This window comes from Centruroides sculpturatus, unplaced genomic scaffold (genome assembly GCF_000671375.1).
Source record: "Centruroides sculpturatus isolate CEXI.00-Female unplaced genomic scaffold, Cexi_2.0 scaffold1252, whole genome shotgun sequence".
NCBI lineage: Eukaryota > Metazoa > Arthropoda > Arachnida > Scorpiones > Buthidae > Centruroides > Centruroides sculpturatus.
In genome coordinates, this window is record NW_019385391.1 from 105,055 (window position 1) to 125,348 (window position 20,294).

Here is a 20,294-nt window from a genome sequence, read left to right on the forward strand (position 1 = left end):
GAACTGTATTAAATAAAAAATCTCTAAGGGAGCAGAAGGCTGGAGAGAACTCCTCTGAAGGGTACATAGATTCGAAGTCCAGGACTGTCATAAATCATGGCAGGGAGGGTAGATCTTGCAGGAGGCAGATGAGGTCAGTCAGTTTATTTATGTTGTAGGGGTAGTCCTCCAGATGGAGAGTTAGAAGGTTGTGTATGGTTTTTCAAGCTTCCGTATGGGCAACCTTACTTTGTCTACAATCAGGCATAACTGTTGGCCCACTTTATGCATTTTTGCATAGGCAAAAAGCCTAGGTACGTCTGGTGAATCGACCACTATGTCGCGTAGTGATAGGCATTTGGCTAATTTAGAGTTAGCGAGATGTCTAACCGTAGCCTGTAGCTTGTCTATTACATCGTCCTTTTCTTTCTTATACATGGTATTATCGATGTACTCCCTCAAACCCTGTTCGTATGAGCCATGTTTCATGAGGACTAGTGTTTTGGACTTATCAGCTCTGGTGAGAATTATTACATTCCATCAAGCTGTACATCTCAGCTTATCTCTGAGCTCTATAATTTCTTGCTGTTCTTTAGCTTTTCTGATATTTATCGAGGATATCCATCTGTAATATTCTTTCTGCGTGTCTGGGAGGCTCTTTATAAGGTGTCCAGAATGAGGTCTCTGGTTCCATCTCTGGGCGGTGGGAGTGCAAAGGTCAAGCCATATCTGAGCAAGTCTACAACAAAGTTAGGCAGTTGAATGTTGTCCCAAATGATAAATGGAAATGTGGGGTGCTGGTTAGTCTTAGGTACTTGAAACTTTACCACCCAATTCAGCTTCTTGCAGTAACGTTCTCACAGGTCGGCAGATAGGCGTTTGTAGATAGGGACTAATCTAGCATTTTCCTTGGACAATACATCCAGGTGTGTGTGGAATAAGAAGTCTTCAGTCTCTATTAACTAAACAGTCTTTCTCTATTCCAGCACAACGTTTAATGCGTTAAAAATGTTTTCGACCGTTTTAAGTGATCTTCTTCAGTCCAAATTCAAACTATATAACGAACAAAGTATTCTCTATTAACTCTTTCAATTTCGCAAAGATCTGCTTTCTGGATGGCTCTATTAAGGCACATCATCCTGACTTTTTTAAGAAGAGGTTCGCTGCCTGATGGGAGGCGTATTCAGAAAAATGTTATCGGTAAAAGTCCGTTCTTACACTCTGTCAGAAACTGTAGTTTGGCTCTAGTTTTAACCAGGGCTATCAGCTTCTTGCAATATAAATTAGCCAGCATAGCTAAAACCTTAAATACAGAAACTATTCTACTCTCAGCATTGGGGTGAAATCTACACTACACTATCCATAACCTGTAACTGGTAGCACCAGTTACAGGTTACGGATAGTGTAGTGCAGTGCTGAGAGTAGAATAGTTTCTGTATTTAACGATTTTAAATATTTTTCAAACTTGCAAGTACTAAAAGAAAATGAAAAGATTTTCGATCATGATTTGAGATATATATTAAACATCTTGATAAATTAACAGAAGACTTTAAAGCACGTTTCAAAGACTCGGAGAATAGGCATGTTCCCAAATGGTTTGCTAATCCATTTGATGTAAAAATAGATAATGAAGGGAGTGAACCTGGCTTAGAACATGAACAGAGTGAAATATGTGTAGATCTCAAAGCTAAAGCATTGTTTAAAAATAAAAATCTCAGTGAATTTTGGAGCAATAGCAATATTGCCACTAAATATCCCAAGCTTGGAGCAGAAGCCGAGCCTTTCTTACTCGCATTCCCAACTTCATACATGGTCGAAGCAGGTTTTAGCCATACAAACGCAATTTTGACAAAACAGAGGAACGAACTGAACTTGGAAAACCACGGTGATTTGTGACTAAAACTTTCCAATTTTCAACAGAATATCAATAATCTCACTGCTTCTCTTCAGACACATCCATCCCACTAATATCAACTATTTTGATAAAAAGGTATGTTAACATATTTTTAAGGCATTCAGTAGTAGTCACAAAATGACAGAGGTTTTTTTCATCCAATATAATTTGTTATGTTTTCAAAGATAATTGGGTATTTTACATATTATGACACATACGGTTTAAGAACTATAGGCAAATTTCCATCTATCCATAATTTTGCTATTATTTTTTAAGATTATAAATCAGTGGAAAATATCTCCTTTTTCTGTTAATGTTATTGGGTGGATTTTATAAGATATGGGAACTATAAATTCTTTTTTCGGGTTGTTATGCAGGTCTCCTTATTGCTTAACATCAGAAATGCAAAAATGATTTAATGTTTTTACTAAATACTTAAACTGGGGGGTCGATAAGAAGGCAAATATTCTATAAAGGGGTCGATGGGATAAAAAGTTTGGGGACCCCTATTCTAGAACTATTCATACAGTTTCAAAGACCTTGAAGCTACTGCAAGTTATTTCTATAAGTTAGTTAAAATAAACTAATATTATATGAAAATTAAAACTAGTTGAAGGAATTAATTTTTAATCAATATACATGGAACCAATATCTAGCAAGAAAATATAAAGAGAATGTTTGCTTTCACATAGCATTACATTTTCTTACTAGATACTGGTTCTACATGTAGTGTTTAAAAATTAATTTCTTTGGAAGGCTGAAGAGAACTTAGTATTGGACCAAATGAATTAATATATGCAATCAATTAGCAAAGTAGACAATTGTTTGAAATTTCACAAGAAATTTACTTCACCATATTTTTATCTGATAACAGAAAATTATCTACAATAGAAGTAAAATATAATAGCTAAACATATAAAACTGACTGTCAAATTTCTAAAACACTTGCAGCATACTATAAGAATATGGCAATGAGACATAACAGTCCCTGGGCTTCTAGCCAAAGATTCATGATTTAACATCTTTTAATGGTTCATTTGTTTATAATGAAGTAATAGTATCGGAAGTTTAAAATCACATTTAATGAGAATAATCAATACTAGTAAATGTTAAAATAAATAGATATTTTAGCTCAGCCTCTTGCAATTGTTATTAATTTATCTATTTGATCTGGTTGTTTTCAGTGCTTTAAATATAATATAACCAAACCAAATCAATTTGGATTTGAGAAAAATACCTCAACCTTTCATGCTCCATAATTATTTCATCATTTAACTTCAAGCCTTGATAACTCTGACATGGTATTTACTATTTTATCTTCCCAAGACTTTTGAAGTTACAAACAAATTTTTGAGTATCTAAGTTATACCATTTAGCATAAGAGGCAGTTCTTGAGTGGTTAGAGTTCTGTGGAGTTGTAAACATATATGGTTAAGATAAATAAGTAATAATACTTTAAAGTTTTCACTTTATCTACAGGATTCCCTCAGGGTTAAAGTGACTAGACATCCCAAACTAAGCAAGATAGTTTTAAAATTGGGACAGCTTATTAAAATGTTTTAATATGTTGTCCCAATTCTAAATGTATTGGAGAAAAATTCTAAATGGGCATGCAGAAACTGCATCTTGAGTGACAAACTGCAACGTGTTCTTCTGTCACATTGCAATTTTAAAATTATTCCAAAAAATGTCCCACTTTTGGACTGTGTCATAATTATAGTCAAAAACTGTAAGTCAAAGAAGAATTGAACACAAGTTATAGTGTAAAAATTTTCATATTCAATTGTGCACATGGATTATAAAAGGAAATTAACAGTTTACTTCCAACGTAAACCAAAAATGGTGCTTACATCAACTTTAATGTCTTTCACTAACGTTTTCGAACCTTTTGGTTCTTCTTCAGGTGAAAAAAACAGGCAAACCAATTTACATTCCTTAAAGTTGATGTAAGCATCGTTTTTGGTTTACATTGGAAGTAAGTTTTAGAAGTTACAGTGTGTTGGGGATGTAATATTGAAATTAACAGTTTTTGCTAATTACATTGTTCTGCAAAATAATATATATATTTTGACTTTCAACAAAAATTTTCACTGACTTTCATAGTTTCAATGGTGCTGAATCCAAATTTGGCAACAGAATCAGCCTAACACCGATCACTTTTGAAAGAAATAAGGTTTCATAAAGAAAAATTTCTGTTATATTTATTAGCTAAACACATTGCTAATTGGCTAATTACATACAAATAAATTTATGTTAATTTTATTCATAATTCTATACATTCAAAAACTGTAACACATAATGACGTGTTTTCTTCCCTTTATATTAAACTTCTTTTGTCTTTCACTGTAGTGTACAGCAGTAATCTGCTAACATGTTCTCGCTTCACCTTTCATTATACCAATTTTTCCATTTGAAAAAAAGTTTGATGGAACTGTTCTTCATATTCATCAGAAATAGCTCTTTGGTTTGTGGAAAAAAAATTGTAAATAAAAATGCAGGAAATGCATTTCGAGTATTGTATTGCAACCCAATATTTAATAGAATGTTACAGACTTCTCCAAAATTTCCTCATAGTTGTTAGTTCGTACATTTCCCAAAATATTCTTTCTCACATTTTCGAATGCATCCCCTGTTGTCATTTCTGCCGAGTTAAGTTTTTCCCCAAAACATGAATCCTTCAAAAAGCTGTCTTACTTGGGAACCAATAAAAATTCCCTCCTTTACTTTTGCATCTCTCAGATAAGAAAACTTTCAGGTAAGCAAAACCTTCTCTATCCATACCTTTTGTAAAGTTTTTCATCAAAGCAAGCTCAACACAAAGAGGAGGTATAAGAATTTTAGTTTTCTCTACCAGAGCAGAAAAAGCAATATTCTTCTGACCTTATATGTTTGCAGTGCAACCAACTCACTTTTTTTCAAGTAGCGACTGGTTCTTGCTCGACCGTACAATTTACATAAAAAAAACATCAGAATTTGTGTACCTTCCTCAAAGATCTGCTAGCATTGCAATAACTTTGAGGTCAGCATATACTCGTACATTGTATTTTATCTTTTCCAACATTATTTTCATGTAGTTTGTTTCATGTAAAAAACACGATAACTGGAACAAACGTCTGTTTGTTCCCACCATACAGCAAAACCCCTTTAAAACCAAACTTTGTCACGTTGGTAAAGTCTCCGCTCGGCTGCCAAAGCTCCTCCAATAAATTCGGTATATCATTGCAAAGAACAGGATCGTCCTCTGTCAAAAACATTTTACATTTCCTGATTCCCTTTGTCTGTAACAAGATGCATTAACTTCTTTCTTCAAAAGTTTCCACTGCCAAACACATAATGCAAAAAGTTAAGCCTTTCTTTTCAAAAGATCCAAATCACGAATCGGATCGTTCGACCAAGACCGAGCAACAAGCCGTGGCTCTTCCGTGGGACTCCACAACAGGCAGTCGTCGTCACCCGACCGTCATTTCGACGAGGTGTCTTCCAAACTTCTGCAAAATTCGTAAATGAGGCCGGTACTGGCATCAATTCGTCACGGACCACAGGTCAAAGTGCAAACGAATGGCCAGAATATCGTAACTCACTTTTCCATTTTGACACAAAACCTTTGATGTCGGTCATGCAAAAGTAACAATCGTCGACACGATTCTTAGGTTTCCGCCAGACCATATGGACGGCAAAAGGTCTCGATTTCCGTACGCCCTCCAACCAAGCGTCCACTATCCAAAATACAGCATATTTTAGCAGCTAGGGTTTTATAAATTATATACTTGGATTAGATGTCACGCCAACAGTTGTGTTAATTCAATTAGAAACTTCAGACTAGGAGGCATTAAATAGAATTAAAAGGAATATTTTAATCTTGTAAGTGCTTTCAACGTAAATATATACATCGTCCTCAGGCAATTCAAAATCGAAAAGAGAATTTGAAGAGTACTATAATTCTATTTAACGTCTCCTAGTCTGAAGTTTTTAATTGAATTAAGCTAGGGTTTTATCTTGATCTCCCACCTTACAATCAAAATAACACCCCATTATACCCCGTTCGCACCGAGCATTTCAATCTAGATTGTGATCAAGGTCGGCAACTATGCCGTGGTGCGATCTCTCTCGACCGTTTCAATCTTGACTGAAATGAGGTTCAATCACGATCGACTCAAGAGAGTTCTGAGAGATCCCACAATCCCACATGCATGAGAAAATACAAGATGGCTGTAGAACACATGTCAGGTTATCAACAGAGAAATTAAAAAATATATTTGGAGAAAGACGACAACATCTGTCTCTCCAAATATATTTATATTATTAGATATATTATTAGATATATGGCAAGAAAATGTATTTATTTCTAACTAAAACTTCCATTTTGTTTGTTGATGTTCATGACTTACCGCATAATGTCAGTTTTATCATCGCATATAATAGCCGTGTTCTTCTCAAGTGGACTGCCTGTGCAAACAGTTCGACATTCAACTGGCAACAGTTACAATCGAGATTACGGATAAATTGAGATAGAAGTGAGTCGTGGATTGTGTGCGAACGTAGTATAACACAGGTACACTTTCTTCACTAGAGACATCGACAATTTTTTTTGCACTTTCAAAGTCACTTCTTCACAAACGTAGCAGAAACAACCCAGCTGGTGTTGCATGCAAGACAGATCAAATCAGAGAGAGAGAGAGAATCCGAGTCCTACACAGAGTTCCTCCGGTCTCTGCCGGATCTTGTGTAGCCGACAGTTTACGGTTTCACGCCAGACGTGTGGGCAAACAAAGCCACCCGGCACCTGCGGTCTACCAAGATGCAGCACCCAACCGAGAGTCCTTTTGTAACGATTCCAGACATCATGCAAATATAATTTCTCTGGTTTTATATTTTATTTAAATGGTAACAAAAAGTTTGTCTAAAATAAGCATTTTTCTGCAAAATATTGGTATTTCTTTTTTAAAAAACTGCGGGCAACGGAAGGTTTCGGGCTTCGGATTCACATTTGGCACACCACAATACGTAGAAAAACAAATTACGTTTTCTTTTGCAAGAGGATTTCGACGCAGAGTGGCAATATCCGAGTTAAATAAATTCTTTAACGATTAACCATTCGTCGTACGCAGATAAGTAAAATGTCCGTCGGTCGTTCACGTCGTCCGTCGTCAACGTCGGAAAATGCCCGCCGGTTCGACCCTGTGACCGAGCACCATCCGACGACGTCGCCCTTAGAGTTTTTGGCAATTTACCCGCGGCCACCAAATTCGCCGACCTTCGGAGAGGGATGGGAGAAAGACCGACCGACGAGCATCCGCAAACAGCCCGCAGCAGACAGATTTGCCTTCCGAGAGGTTTAACCTAAATATTTAGAGGTCGCTTCCGGTCTAGCGGCGAATCCAAAGGCAAGTTATATTTTTAAAGTATCTTTAGAGGTTTGTAACCAAGAAAAATTTCTGTATTTCTGTATTAAAACTTTCGTCGTAAATCAATAGAATTCAAAACGAAAGTTAAACTCGAAGGGAGAAGGTGGCCGTCTCATTAAGTCCGGCGTACGCATTCCGTCACCTCTCCGTCCAGCGCACATTCGAATTAAGAAAATAAGCGACATGGAAATCGGAATGTACGGAAAGTCGCGACCATTTCGATCGTCGTCGTCGAAGAACGACGACGGTGCACCGGTGGGTGACAAATGTTATTTACGGCAGAAGTCGGTGTCCCAATACGAGCGTGCGCCAATTATTTGCCAATGCGAAGGAAACTGTTCATACGACGCACGGTTTCGGTAAGTACCGAAACGTACTCTCTTTTTAAGGATTTGGGTTAACCGTGCTCTTCCGGTACCTTCCCCGTTCCGCACGTACGCCGACGAAATTAATTAAGGTAACGGTCTTCCGGTAAACACCGTCGTTAAATGCGGGCGCAGACATTCCCACGCAACATAAAACGGCACGAACGCGAGTGGGCGGTCGGCGACATCTGCCGAGCGAAACGGGAACTACGGAAATAGTCGACGGACCGCATTCGCCTATTAAACAGACGGAAAAAGAGAGATACTCACCCACGTGCACGGCCGAAAAGACGAAAGAAACACGGCCGCCGAGACGAAGACGGCGCCACCGGGCCCGACCTTCGACCGGCGCGCCACCCCGAGTTGCCAACTGCGAAATATACGGAGAAAACGGAAGCGCCGGGCGGAAGGAAACGGATGCGACCTACCGTCGACAAAGACCAAACGAGGTTTTTTCGCTCCCACGACGAAACCTCCGCCTCCCTCCGTCTAAAACTAAGATTTGAAACGGCCGCGTTTTCTTTGGCGGTCCGTAAATCGCCGGTTGCGGGTGACGATGCGTTTATCACAGGATCCGTCCGGAGAGAATCCCACCGCGAGTCCGGGGTGGAATCCGAGCGGAATTTATGCGTATTCTTCGCGCCGCGGCTATTCTGTTAGCGGGACGAAAACGGCTCCGAATTTGCCGGAAAATATCTTCGGTCGGCCAGAGTAAAGGTCGGGCCAACTAAATTACGTCGGTCCGTCGTTGGTGGTAAATCATTTCGAATCTCACCAATCGTTACACCCGGAACCCGTGTAAATTGCAGGGAAAGCGATCGCCTCCGGAAACCGGCGAAAAAAATCGTTCTTTAAAGAAATTTATAATTTACAAATATTTCGTTACCGGTCGTCGACGTCCAGGGGGCGCCGCGGGAAGAAGCGACCTCCGACGGTCGATTATCGCGGAGGGATCGGGATAGTAGGAAAGCGAAAGAAGAATGAGGCACCCCATGTTCTGGGCTCGAACCGTTATGGTGAAGGACGGAAAGGTGGAAGAGGCCATGAGGCTTCTGAACAGGTCGGCGATTTCATTTCTTAGACAACGGTCATCCCACGCACGCTAAGCCTATCGCGTGTTTAAAATTACGGTGGTTTATCGGCCGAGGGAAAGGGTGAATTTTGTCTGGCATTTTTTGGAAAAATATATTACATTCTGTTAGGTTAATACTCGTCGATCGGACGATTATAAGCAAATTTGGGCTATTAAGCGTTTTCGTCACGGCTACAAACGTAATTGTTTTAGTCTGTGTGGAACAGCTATATTCTTCGGTGTATGTGTATTTGAGTTTGGATAACGGGACGATCGCCTTTTAATCGTCCCGTTTCTGGCACTAGGGGATACGGCTATTTGAAAGGTTTTCTTCCAAATAAATATTCGATCCTAGACTAATTTGACTAGAACATTTCCGAAAGAACAAAAAATTGTAGGAATACGTACCGAGTATGAACCGTTCGAACACCCCATTGCCAAAGCTTGTTTTCGTCGCGGAGCGGCACATCGGACGGCGGACGCGTCACGTGACATTTGTCGGCGCTATTCGGTCACGTGACTACTCGTCTCCGACGTGTTCCCCGATAACTTATTCTTTTAGCGAAGAATTCGCTGAACTTTGGAGACATCATTAATACACATATTAAACATCATTCCATTTTAAATAACCTATGATAATAACGATATATCACTAATAATTGTGCTGCTTTTAAATAGTCGAATCTCTTTCGTGTCTTAAACAAAATTGAATTATATTTATTTCTATTAGACATCTTACGTTGCATCTAACTAATAAGTATCATCATAATATGTATATCATGATAGAATTATTGTCGTAGCCAGCGGTTTTACCTTTTTCGCTTCGTATAGTCAATAATAATAGTAAGTCGCTTCTAATTACAATAAAAATACTATAGTATATTATGATCTATCGCGTGATGACTCCAAAGTTGGGCGAATTTTTCGCAAAAAGAATAAGTTATCGGGGAACACGTCAGAGATAGCACCGACAAATGTCACGTGTTCTAGTCAAATTAGTCTAGAATCGAATAATTTCAAACATCCGTACTCCCTAAACTGCACAAATGTCCCGTTTCTTATTTGTGAGATTTTTCGCATTTCTCGGTAGTACGGTGGCAACTAGCAAAACAGCCGTAGTTTACACCGGCGTGGTGCGGTCGGTAAATAAGTAGTCCGACTACGACCCGTAGGACCTCGGAACTTTCCCTTTTTTAAAATGTCGGACTACGATTCATTTCGTAAGAAAGGCATCACCGGGCATCCGAATATTTTTATCTAAAATTTTTTAATGAAAAGTTATATTAAAATTTATGGCGAGAATAAACGAATGGATAGGACAAATTTTCCTCGCAAAAGCTTTCCAGTGTATAAAGAAACGGCCAAAAGAATTCCAATTTTATCGCTCAATTACAAAAATTTTGTTTAAATTTATTGATTAAAACAAATTAAATATAATAAAATGGAAAAATTATCAATTTAGTGTCAACGGGTGACCGGTTCAAACTTCGTTATTCTCCGGGAAATATCACGTCCGCAGACTCCAAAAATACTAGCCAATCGACAGCTTTATTTTATCCAGATGTATTTCGGAAATTACAATATTTTCCTCCTCGATTGGTCGAGCTAAACGAGGCGCAAACATCTTTTCGACACACTGGCCAACCGTTTTGACTATTTTCGTATTAAAATCACTGTTGGAATGTTGGCTAACGAATGAAAGCGATACAGTATTGAGAAGGATTTTATAATACTGTTAACGAAAAGAACGGGGGAAATAATTTTATTGAGAAAATAATCGAAACGATTGGAATATCGAAAAATGTGTGTTTGCGCCTTGTCTCGCTTGTATGGAAGAAAAAACCTACCGAGGAGGAAAATATTGTAATTTCCGAAAAACATCCGGATAAAATAAAGCTAGTATTTTTGGAGTCCTCTCCCTCTTTTAGTTTCTCGCAGTCAGATTCTGATCTTGTTTTTTTTTTTAATCTTTTCATTGTTTTTCTGTTAAATGCTTTAAGACCAAATAATGTTATAGAAGCAGTAATAAAAATTCTGTAGCGACTTGCTTAAATTTCCCCGGCAGTATTTGGTGGCGACATCTGTCATCATATTTTATTATAAAAACTTTTTATGTTTGTAAGTATAAGGCCAGGATCACACATGCGTAAAATTGTGTGGCAGAAAACAATCAGAAAGCTTTCAATTCAGTTTCTGTTTTACGCTTTTATGCCAGAACACACATACGTAAAAATTCTGGCCGAATAGGAAACGCCACTGCCACCAACAGTGCTAATTTTATTAATTTTTTCCTCTCATATAGGCTATCTATCCCTTTGTACCTTCCATTTTTTCTCCACTTCCTCCGCTATAATATAGAAAATTTAAATGAATAGACTCGCATTCCGAATTCAAATAAAGAACGTGTGATTTAAATACTAGGCCTATATATCGATCCTACTAGACCCAAGGTCTTAGATTTATAAGGTTGCCTCATACAGCCGATTTAGCCACTTCCTGCCAGATTCCGGATATACGTCATCCGTAGTCGAGCTCAAGGTCTAGCGACTGCTTCACTACTGTAAGCGAGGGAAGGAAATTTTGGAATTTAACTATTTTTTTTTTAATTTGTCGAGCGTTTTTAGACTCATAATCTTCGAAGGTAAATATATCTATACTTATTGCTATTATTAAACATAATTATGTTGATAATTATATCGATAAAAATTGTTCGGAAGTAACAAAAGTGTTCCTAGAACAGTTTGATATTCTGTTGTAGNATTTTAACTTCAACTTTACACGTAAAAATTACGAAGATTTGCTCAATATTCCGGATTTTTCTTATTTATAATCAATTTTTATTTAATTAAGTAAGTATCGTAATTAATAAAATATTAGCGTGTAATTAAAGCTACGAGCCTCTGATCGGTAACGTTTCTACCATAAGGACATAGTAAGATGTTTCGTTTTCGACTACGAGTGACGTCAAATAAGCAACCAATGAGAAGCGTTTCTTCTCTATGAGGCAACCTGATAATCTAAGACCTTGTACTAGACCTACCTGTTATTTGAAATTTGGCACCTATAGCCCAGTAGCGTAGCGTAGTGGGGGCGGCACTTTTTAGGGCGCGGCAAAATTACGTTTTAGGGAGCGGCAAAATTTCACAATAAATAAATCTTGTAAGAATTTGAACCATTTTATTTCATATTGTCATCCACCTACGACTCGGACCGATTGAAATGAGCACGGAATAGTGTTACCATCCATCCGGATAGTTCGGGAATCGACTCGCCGTCCGGGGATATCGTGCGCAACCTGTTGACGTTTCATTTTTTTTTTATTTTTCCTTTTCTGCTTGTACGATTTATTCGTATTATATACACCTCCAATATCCGATACAGCTAGGTCACTCGCGTTACTCCTATCAAAGTCTCACTAGTCCCTAACTGTAACTGATTTAGAACCAGCATGCACTGCACATTATTCTTCGCATTGCAAAATGACATACGCATGCGTCAGGAACTTCTGTTCGAACAAACCTCACCCGTCGTCCGGGTCGGCGATTTTAATAAGGTGGCGACTAGGGATTGCAATTGCTGGATCCCTCATCCAGCAATCCAGCTGGATCCAGCACATTTTTCGGTTTGTTGGATCCAGCACCAGGTGCTGGATCCAGCGCTGCGGATCCGCAAATACTCAATTAACTTTCTAAATAATGTTTCAAAGATCTACGTTGTTGGCCTTGCTGCTTTGCTACGTGCGCTATCGCTTGGCGGCGAGAGCGACATTGCCGTTCAGTGCGGCACGTGCTACACCCCCTCTCTACACCGCACCGCCCGTCCTTTTACCTCTGCTGATCTAATTGCCAGTTGACTTTCCGCTCTCGCTAAATAAAGTGTCTTCGCGCTAAATAAAATAAGTAATTCCTATCCTAGTCCTGGTGCATAATTCTAATTTACGGTCGGTTGAGACGTCAATGAATCACGTGACAGAACGATTGCAGTTTAAACTGGCCGTAGAAGCTCTGCAGAACGGGTCGAGTTTGATAACTGCTGACACAACCCTGAAATTTGTCTTAAACAAACTAAAAAGCCAGGACACAATCTTGAGTGCCAACCTTTCCGAGGCACTCCATAAAAGAATCAGAGAAGGCGTCTTACCGAGGTCACAGGGATGCTGATTTACATACACAACCCGAAGAAGTATGACCAAAAAGTTAGAAAGCTTTATCTTTCACATGCCGAATAAAATGTAATGCGCCAGGAGATGAAAAATATGCTGAATCGTGTAAATACATATGTAGTGGAACCAGCAGCAATGGCAGAGGATATTACGGAGGTGGAAAACGATGATCCAGATAACCCGGATTCCCTGAATTTCACATTGGAATAAGAATTAGAGATCCAACTAAAGCGTGAGAAAGAAAACTTCATGAAACGGAAAGAAACTAGTACTGAGAAGGATTGTGATAAGTTATTAAAAAAGGAAATGGCTGTTTATGAAAGTGGGGGAGTCAGAGGTGAAAACTTATCTTTGATTTATCATTATTTGATGACATTGAAACCAACTAGCGTAGAGGCAGAAAAGGCCTTATATAGAGCGGGATACATATGCCGTTCATTAAGAAGTAGGTTGGGAGCCAACACCATCAATACCATTTGTTTCTTGAAATGCTACTTTTAGAAAAGTCAAAAAATAACACAAGTGATTGATTTAATTTTATTTAATCCTTTAAAATACTTTATTCAAGACAAGACTAATATTTTATAACTTCTACTCTAATTCTATTAAGTAAGAGTTTTTAACTTTTATTCTATAAGTGGTTAGTGGCTAGGCTAGGCAATTTTATTGTGAAAATTAGTGAGAAACTGAGACTATCTAGTTAATTAAATTAATGAGTATCAGTATCTTAAATATATGATGATATAAATGTATATCATTCATGATTGTGATAATAATAACTAACTACTAGACTACTACTAATTAATTAAATTAATTACTCACTACTTTACTAACACTAATAATTAAATTACTTATAAATAACTACAAACTGATATGTAGAGCCTATATAAGAAAACTGGTAAGTCTGATAGCCACTTAGCCACTGATTATCCGTCTTTACATTATTATAATATAATATATTAATATAAATTAATTAGTAGAATAACCTTTGCTATTATTTAACTTAAAGTTTATATTATAATTATAATCTAACTAAACATTGAAAGTTAATTATCTCTATCTCAAGTGTTAAACCGAACCAAAGTTTACTATTTAAATGTGTAAGAAGTTTTACTGATTTATAGTGACCAGTCTAAATAATAAAAGTTTCTTAATTAAGTGTTTTAAAAAAATGTTTTATTTCTTTAAAAATACCATAAATTTTGGATAGATAACACTTTATTGCACCAAAAAACATCCACTTATCATTCCTGCTGGATCCAGCTGGAATGATGTTGGTCCAGCAAAAATCCTACTGGATTAAAAACGCTGCTGGATTGCAATCCCTAGTGGCGACACTAGCACGGAATTTTTCATTATTTATTTTGTGACGAAACTGAATTTTAGTCTTTTAAATTGAGATACCTAAATAACAAGGGGCGAAATTGTCCTCCGCCCCGGGCGGTTGACACCACGCTACGCCACTGCCATAGCCATCCATAAACGTTCTTTAAATACAGTGTCTTTATACGTGACACCGATGTGGTCGAACGGATTCGATAACCTCCTAACTCATTTATTTTCCGTTTTTTCGAGATCGTCACAATTTTAGGGTTCCTCATTGTCGCCATTGTTAGAATAAAAACCGCGTGTCTACTTCGACGTCACAAAAAGACTTCTCTTTATTGGAGGAATTTTAGCGTAAAAATTTTACGTGCGTAAAAAGTAGAGACACGCTCTACTCTTTTTTCAGTTATGTTTCAGCCAAAATTTCAGAAAAATTTTTACGCTTTCTGTTTTCTGCTAGATTTTACGCCGAATTTTACGCATGTGTGTTCCTGGCCTTAATGGATGGCTATAGGTGCCAAATTTCAAATAACAGGTAGGTCTAGTAGGATCGATATATAGGCCTAGTATTTAGATCGCACGTTCTACATTTGAATTCGGAATGCGAGTCTATTCATTTAAATTTTCTATATTATAGCGGAGGAAGTGGAGAAAAAATGGAAGGTACAAAGGGATAGATAGCCTATATGAGAGGAAAAAATTAATAAAGTTAGCACTGTTGGTGGCAGTGGAGTTTCCTATTCGGCCGGAATTTTTACGTATGTGTGTTCTGGCATAAAAGCGTAAAACAGAAACTGAATTGAAAGCTGATTTCTGATTCAGTTTTCTGCCACACAATATTACGCATGTGTGTTCCTGTCCTAAAACGGCAAAAGCTTCATTTTGAGGCTAGGGACAGGTTTTATTTTTTAAAAAAATTGTAATAACGAGTAAAATAGTCAGTAAGTCCGACCCTACTGAAGATAAGGGGAGAAGACCCCTTACCCCGCCGTGGGCACGTAATCGCGGTTTTTTGCTTACGATATAAATACGTCGTATGGGACTACATACCGTGTGTTACGTTGGCGTGAATTTCCGGTCTACAAATCAATTCCCTAGACCGGAAACTTTCCGAACTCGATGGTTAAAAAATTACCTACGGGGTTAAAAATTAGTCCTACGGGTTACATGGGCAAGAATTGGTGTGGTTAATTTGCGCGCCGTAGACAGCTTACGAGAGGAGCTAACGGATCGATATTCACCGGCCGCGTTTATTTATTATTAGTAACCGCGTTAGCAAAAACGGAAAGGTGGCGGAATCCTCCGAGAGGTGACCCGGTTTGGAATTTCCGGAAATAACCGGCCTTCCCCGTACGCGACGAAGAAACGTCGGTGGCGCGTGACGTAACTTTAATATCGACGCTACTCGGCGGCAGTAATTCCGTGGGGCGAATTATTCCCCGTATTAATTTTAAGGGCGGTTATTTCCATGCGCCACTTTCCATAGAACTAACTGGCGGCGAGGAAACGCGAAAATTCCGAAAGATATTTCGGGGGAGTCTTCCGGGATCGGAAGGAGTGCGGTTACGGAATATTCTTGGACGAATCCCCGAAATTCCGGTTGAGTTTAGATTCCGGAGGCAGGGGAGGAAGAGGGAAAAGACGTCCGTACTAATTACCATCTTGTGGGATTTTCAGGATTCTGGGACAGGAGGGAATCTTCGACATCTACAGAAGAACACGTTACTACGAGAAACCCTTCCAGACCAGAAGAAGAGTCAACTTCGAGATCTGCAAGGCCATCTACAACGAGGACATGGCCAACAAGATCGCCTTCACTCTCAGAACCAACAGGACCGATCCCTGGCCCGGACGCTAGTTGCTGTCCGCCGAAAAATTAATTCGAGTGTAAAGTCAGCCGACGGCCGGGTTCTTCCGAAAATTTACAAACGCCGCATTTTGTAGTTGTCGACAAAAGAATTTTTAATGTCGTTTTTCCTTTAACAACGGGACTCTTAGTCGACCGCGTTTTTCGGTTACAGCCGAAATATACAACTACTGTTTGTATTTTTCCTACTTTAGTTTGAAAATAAAGCGCTGTCATCTGACTTACTGTGAAAAATTTCGCCTTATAAATGAATCTTTTTCCCGAACTGTATATTAGTCTTCTTGGAGAGTTTGTCCGCACTCCGTGACGAGGTGCTTGAGAAGGAGCGAGGGAAATCTTTAATTTAGCCTAAGAAAACGCCGTGGAAAAAAAGAAGTCGAGCCACGGGTGAGGGAACTTTTCCCAGTGTTGGCAGTTTTATTTTTAAAATAAAATTTATATTATTCATCGCAATAAATAAAGTTGTCTGTGGCTCCGTCCGTAAACTTTTTATATTACTAAGTAGCTTGTTACGTCCAGTCTTACGAATGGTAAATTTCAAAAACGTACGTAGTAAAACCCATTTTAAGAACAATTTCGGAATTTCTACGACGTACGAGGGAGTAGGTTGTGGTAAATGGCGAGTTGTATAGAAAAATTATTAGACTTAAGAAAGTAGCATTTACAAATGAAAAACCCGAGTTGTTAGATGTGGAAATACTTATATACTTTTGCGGTGATTTTTCACTGGATATACGTGAGTATTCTGTGCTACCACGAGTCTACTTTGCGCAATAATTAACTAAATATTTTTTTATGATATTCCTTTTTGTATGAATTACGGGTGAATGCCATCGATTAATCCCTCGATGCTACCGCCTATTTTAAAATCGCGTTAATCAACTACACTGCTATCTCGATACTCGACCGAACAATATCCGTCCGCTAGAACAAACTTTCGGTTAACGACCGGTGGACCTATTCAAAGTTTGCATCAATCTAGCGGTATGCTGCCGGAAGTGGCGCGACTATTGGCGTTTCGAGAGAACAAACGTTAACTGCCGGGATGTCCAGAAAGATAAAAAGGCGAATGATGCGGGCTTCCACGTTTTTGAACTTATTTAACGAGAACGGCATAATGAAAAATGAATATTTCGAGCAGAGAAACAGGAACTAAGACTTCAATTTCCGTAGGAGTTATAAATAACTAAATCAAACCTAAGATTATACTTTAACAACTGAAATTATGTGGTGTCTTACGCAAATATACTAGTGTATTAAAATGTTCTATTAACGTACTAACCGAATTTTAATTTCTTTGAGATACATTCGTCGACAAATAAATTCAAAATTGTCAACGCAAAATGGAGCGCTATGAGTCTCGTATTGTCTGCCATGTTGTTGGCCGGATGTTGCCCCAGATTTTGAGTACCGCTAATGTTTTAATTTTGTCGTATGTAGAAATGTTGTCCGTGATAAAAATGGGTAACAAATTAAAAAAACAACACGAAACTAACTGCCGACTTTCGTCAGACAAAATTATACTCCATCCAGTTTGTTTCTTTCACTTAATGCGTGTGGGTGACAACATTTATTGACAGTTCTCGAGTTGTTTGTTATTCGTCGACTTCTAATAACTTAGTCCCGAATTTTCTCTTCTTCGATAGCTTTTTGGCGTTCCGTACGTTTTCTATCCTTTAAAAAATTTCCCGAAGGAAACTTTGAAAACCATATTTGACATGTCCGACTTTCCCTTACACTACGAGATTTTTACTGTAGATCGTTGTATCCTTTACGAAACTTAAAAAGCACGCGTAATATGCCAATGTGCATTTTATCTGCAGACATTTCTATTTTATTTTACGCAAACAAAATGTGAAGTTTTATCTTCCAAAGGAGGTATTGGATGGACGTCGATTTGTAACATCTTATTTAAGGTTAGATTGAAAACTAAAACAAATCTTAAAATTTTATTAATAAAAATTTAAGATTTGTAAATAAACTATCTTATTTACAAATCTTTTCAAAATAGTTTGACCGGGCCCTAGACATTTGTCTATGGGATGATCCGGCCCTGCCAAGCACTGTTGGATATCTTAGAAATTACTCCGGCCTTTTCTAACCTACATAACTCTGCTTCAACTTTATCCCTCGGGAGAAAAGGAACTGTCTTTGGTTTAAGAAAAATAGCACGTGCGTCTAGTTTTAAGGTTAAATGAAGAAATATTGATTTAGAACATCCGGCAGTGGCGTGCCGTGACATTTGACCATAGGGAAGCCGACTTCCAGGGGCAATCAGTTAATTCTTTCTTTAAATGTATTTTTAATAGATTATTTATCCGACGTAGTTAATAAATAAACAAGTTCAATATAATTACCTCCGTTATTAGTTTCAATAGGTTCCCTATGCCCTCTAAATGCCAATTCTCGCTTCGATAAAAACGTATAACATCTATTTAATTAGATATAATATATCTATTAACCGTAACTATCTCGTTATAATTTTCAATATTTATTTTATATTATTTACTAACGTTAAATTCTATTCCGCTTCGATTTCCAAATTGCTTCAAATACGAAAAAATCGACGATTTTTCGTGTCTTTCGCCAGCTAAATCGTCAAAGCCATTCTTATTTCACGCACTAATTTCATTGGAAAATAGTAGGCAAAGCCAACAAAACGATTTTTGCATTTTTATGCATTTACAGAGCCATTATATCGCGAAAATGTCCAACAATTTTTTTTATCGAAGCGTTTATATTTAACTTAGGCATTGGCCTTTCTCTTTTAATAATGTTTTCTTTTTCGTTATACGATCTCGAGCCAAAACTTTTCAAAAATAAATTTTCAATATTGCTATTACATTCCGAATCGCTAGCCACGATATAAGGGCTAAAATTAAAAATAAAATTATAAAAACTTACTTGGTGAAATAAAATGTGTGGTGGATGTACTGTACATACCCGGTACAAAACCTTCAATTGTATGAATATACTTTTAAATATAACTTTGTAATGAAACGTACATAAAAGTAACATAAAACATTCTGTACTCTTTAAATCTTAACCACTATATGTTAAACTTAATAGATTGTCCGTCGTTTGTTTTCTAATTCGTTTTAGGACCGGGTGTTGTCCACGGAAATTTCCAAAACTTACAACTTTTCGGTCACTCTCGTCGAACTGGAAAAATTTCTGTCTTTATTACATCTAATATTTTGAAGTAATCGGTCCCACTGAACTCGGCTAGAGATTGGTTCGGTTAGACTTTTGTTTAAGTAAAATTTCGGCTCTCTCGTCGGGGTTTTGTTTATGTCCCCAATTCCCTAATCGCTTAATTATTTAACTACTTCTTAAGTAGAAGTAAGTCGAAACCAATTACTTTGTACTCGAATATTTGTAGTCGCGGGAAAAAAGTGGAAAGAAATTTTTACGACAAACGGACACGTAAATCGTAAATTTAAGGAAAATAAATTCTAGAGCTTTTTCTGTACCTCGTGCATCTCTCTCCTTCACTAAATTTAGTCGTAAATTATGCTACCAAAGTAACGGTTAATTTTTTTAACATTACACAAGAATTGTACGCGTTTTTTTCTACGTCCCCTTAAAGATGGGATGTACGAAATCGTAATATCACCGGTTTAACATCGAAATCCGCGAGTAATATAAAATCGGAGAGCGGAATAAATATATCAAATATTTTAACGGATTTTTTAAAACTCCTGTCAACTATACGGAACTATCGTAAAAACATACCAGTAAATTCATATCGATTGGGTTAAGTTATAAATCTACTCATGTTCACGTAGTCGGGCGAGGGCGGCCAAATATCTAGCGAGCAGGCGTCTAACAGCCCGGAACCGGTCCTGGATAGAATTGGAAGCGTTATACGTGTGTAGCTTCCACCCGAGGTCCTAGGCTTCCACCAGGTGAGATTGGTGCTCTGTAAAGCGCGTGCGCAAATCTGGCTGTTTGGAAGCTGACAATACAGCGCTTCCACTCCGCCAATAATATTCGAATATACAATAGCGATCTTATCTTTTTTTCACGTGTAGTATAGAAATTTGTAATAAGATACATAATGCGGTTATAATAAAATATTGTGCGATTATTTTCGTATAATTAAAATTAATGTGTATTTATTTTTTAGAAAATACAAGGGAAGCGGCGCTTCCACCGCTTCTAATGGCGGCACGCCACTGATAACAACCCAACCGATAAGAATTTACTGGTATGTTTTTACCA

General features: G+C 37.8%; 2 protein-coding genes across 6 annotated transcripts in view; one reads left to right on the top strand and one right to left on the bottom strand.

The window, feature by feature from the left end:
* Positions 1 to 9,161, bottom strand: part of LOC111638452 (C2 domain-containing protein 5-like) — a 112,125-nt gene extending 102,964 nt beyond the window's left edge. For 2 of the 5 annotated variants that reach the window (XM_023384169.1, XM_023384173.1), the window contains exon 1: positions 7,914 to 8,061. The gene's annotated coding sequence lies outside the window, so the exon portion shown is untranslated. Of the gene's footprint in view, positions 1 to 6,261; positions 7,884 to 7,913; positions 8,062 to 9,123 lie in introns of those variants that run through there. The other 3 variants (XM_023384172.1, XM_023384174.1, XM_023384170.1) reach the window with 3 other exon arrangements.
* LOC111638453 (28S ribosomal protein S21, mitochondrial-like) lies at positions 8,543 to 16,304 on the top strand. Its single transcript, XM_023384175.1, has 2 exons — positions 8,543 to 8,703; positions 15,881 to 16,304. Exons 1-2 carry the CDS (start codon positions 8,624 to 8,626, stop codon positions 16,059 to 16,061), a joined length of 261 nt encoding a protein of 86 aa, XP_023239943.1. The 5' UTR covers positions 8,543 to 8,623; the 3' UTR covers positions 16,062 to 16,304.
* The last annotated feature ends 3,990 nt before the right edge of the window (positions 16,305 to 20,294 follow it).